Source organism: Tupaia chinensis, unplaced genomic scaffold (genome assembly GCF_000334495.1).
Source record: "Tupaia chinensis unplaced genomic scaffold, TupChi_1.0 Scaffold139733_1, whole genome shotgun sequence".
NCBI lineage: Eukaryota > Metazoa > Chordata > Mammalia > Scandentia > Tupaiidae > Tupaia > Tupaia belangeri.
In genome coordinates this window covers 56,716-59,231 of record NW_006199613.1, presented here as the reverse complement: position 1 = coordinate 59,231, position 2,516 = coordinate 56,716, and the positions used below count along the sequence as shown (strand labels likewise).

Below are 2,516 nucleotides of genomic sequence, written 5' to 3'. Positions count from 1 at the left end.
GCCACACGGTGGTCTCATGGTGTGGATGCTGGGCCTAGCGTGGAAGAGGTGGGGTGCCTGTGAGGGGCAGGCTTGCTGTGGTCCCTTCTCTGGGCTCTGCATTGTGCAAGTTTCTTCATGGGCACAGCCCTTGAGGGGTGGGGGGAATCGGGGTGTTGCTGGAGGATCTACTTTCTTCTCTGGGGCCTTCTCAGGTGTGGCTAGCCAGCTGCTTTGATCTTTCTCCCACCTCTCCAGCCTGTCCGGAGTTTCCTTCCTTTCCGAGAGACAGTGGGCTCACTGGGTAAGACGCTGGGCTTCCGGAAGCTGAGCCTAGGTCCCGTCCAGCTCGGAATCGTCACTGGACATGTCATCGAGCCTCCCATGGTGGCAGGAATAGGAACAGCACTGCCTCAGTAGGTTGAGAAGACCTGGTTTACTCACATGCACAATGTTCTCAGATCAGTACCTGGCATGCTGATGTGCTACCCTCCATGTTAGATGTGAGTTTATCGTCACCTTAGGTGGCCGCTGTCTCCCACCCTGCATGCAGATCATGTGAGAGTCATTCACCACCCCCTCAACTCCTCCCTTCATTTTCAGAAAGGTCATGTTCACTTGAAGCCATCACCCAGATCTGGACAGTTCCGCGGCTCTCCTGTGCTTTCCTGTTTTGTCATTGTGAAAGAAAAGCATGAAAAATTTGGAGGACAGCCAGGAAGAGCGAGGTCTGAAGAGAGATAGACCTGGGACCAGCAGTTAGCGTAATGACTATGTCACTGGACTCCCATGTAGTCGACCACGGTTTGAGTCCCAGACCCGGTGGCTTAAACTCACGCCTGGCGCGTGTGCGTGCGTGCCCAAGATCCTGAGAGGAGAATGGAGGAGAAGGGATAGTGGCGTGGCCATCCCCCCTGGGGGGTGATTTCTCACTTTCTGTCTCTCTGTCTTTCTGGCGAGCGCACGCGCCCTATAGCAAAAACCTCTCCAAAAAAAGAAAGAAAGAGAGAGAGAGAGACTTGGTTTGAGTTCTGGTTTGTCTGTGTCCCTTCTGTGTGACCTTGGGTAGATTATTGCCTCTGAGGAGTTTAGGTGGGAGCTAATGATATTATAACTTAGGTTTCGTTTTTGGGAGAATTCAAAAGATGCATGTGAAGATTTAGCACAGTGTCTGGAACATGGTGAGCACTTAAGAAGCAGCAGTTTTTCTTTTTTGTTTGTTTGTTTTTTGCCATAGGCACATGTGCGCACCAGAGAGAGGTAGAGATGAGGACAGTGAGAAGTAACCACATGCACCTGGCATGAGTTTCAAGCAACCAGGTCTGGGACTCGAACTGCAGTTAGCCACATGGGAGTCTGGCACCTTAACCACCATGCCACCTGCTGGCCCAACAGAAGCAGCAGTTTTATAATAATTCATGCCCAGCCTTCCTCTTTGTGTTTGCTTTCTTTGCATTTCAGCAGGGCTGCACTGAACCCACTGCTGAAGGTTGAGCCACCTCCTCAGTCTTTCCCCAGATTAATAGATGCTTTGGGGCACCATGACCCCCCCAGTTATGGCCTTTGCTGGCTTTTCTCTTGCAGCCAGGCGCCACTCCAGGGTACGGCCCAAGGTGACTCTTCTGAACTGTGCCTCCCCAACGACCACAGGCAGCCGGCCGTCGAATGAGATGGCCCTGACCCCACTGACTGAGCAGGAGGGGGAAGCCTACCTGGAGAAGTGCGGCGGTGTTCGGCGGCACACGGTGGCCAACGCCCACTCGGACATCCAGCTGCTGGCTGTGGCCACCAGAATGCACTCAGGCTTAGGCGAGGGGGCTGGCAGCGAGGACGAGTGCCTGGTCCTGTCGCCCCACTTTCCCCCCCGCCACCGGCAATGCTCCAGCGAGCCCAACATCACTGACAACCCTAACGGGATGCGGGAGGGGGCAGGGGATGGCAAGGCGGGCTCGGAGCTGAGCTGTGCATCCCTGAGCTGAGCTGCTGCATCCAGGACTTCCCAGCTCCTGCTTCACAGCCAAGACAGGACGCCTCTGTCCCCTGGATTACCAAGGGGCTCTTCTTGTGGGCAGAGCTTCCTGAGCTCTCTCAAGGTGCAGGCCTGGTCCACGTGCTCTTGGCAGAAACCCCGGTTGTAAACCTCTTCGTTTTGGTGTGACCACCTCTTCGTGGCACAGAGACCCAGCCACCTCACATTCACTTTCTGACGTGCAGCTCTGCCTGCCCAACTCCGGTCCCCCTCTCTGGGTCTTTTCCTCTCAGATGATGGACTGCTCGAACCTCTAACTCTGTATCCCAAGGCCCTTGCCATTAGTGGAGTAGTTTTCCTGGACCACACTTAAGGCAACCAAGAATGTGCCTGTCCCTGGGGTCCCTCTCTAGGTTCCTGTATGATGCAGAGACATGGATGAAAAGTGGATGAAAGCTCCCCTTTCTGTGTGGAGTTGCAGCAGGTGCAGCCACTGTGGGCGTAGCTCGGGAATGTGCCTTCCTTACTCCAATTGAGAGTCACTAGGGAAGAGGGCCCCCTGGTGGGG

General features: G+C 54.9%; 1 protein-coding gene across 5 annotated transcripts in view; it reads left to right on the top strand.

Annotated features, from left to right (window-relative positions):
• PRR5L (proline rich 5 like) overlaps positions 1–2,510 on the top strand; it is a 101,574-nt gene extending 99,064 nt beyond the window's left edge. For 4 of the 5 annotated variants that reach the window (XM_006162082.2, XM_027765762.1, XM_006162083.2 and 1 more), the window contains one exon: positions 1,564–2,510. In XM_006162082.2, the coding sequence (XP_006162144.1) occupies positions 1,564–1,958 (395 nt within the window). In that variant the 3' untranslated portion in view covers positions 1,959–2,510. The remainder of the gene's footprint in view (positions 1–1,563) is intronic. The other variant, XM_027765763.1, reaches the window with a different exon arrangement.
• Positions 2,511–2,516: the final 6 nt, after the last annotated feature.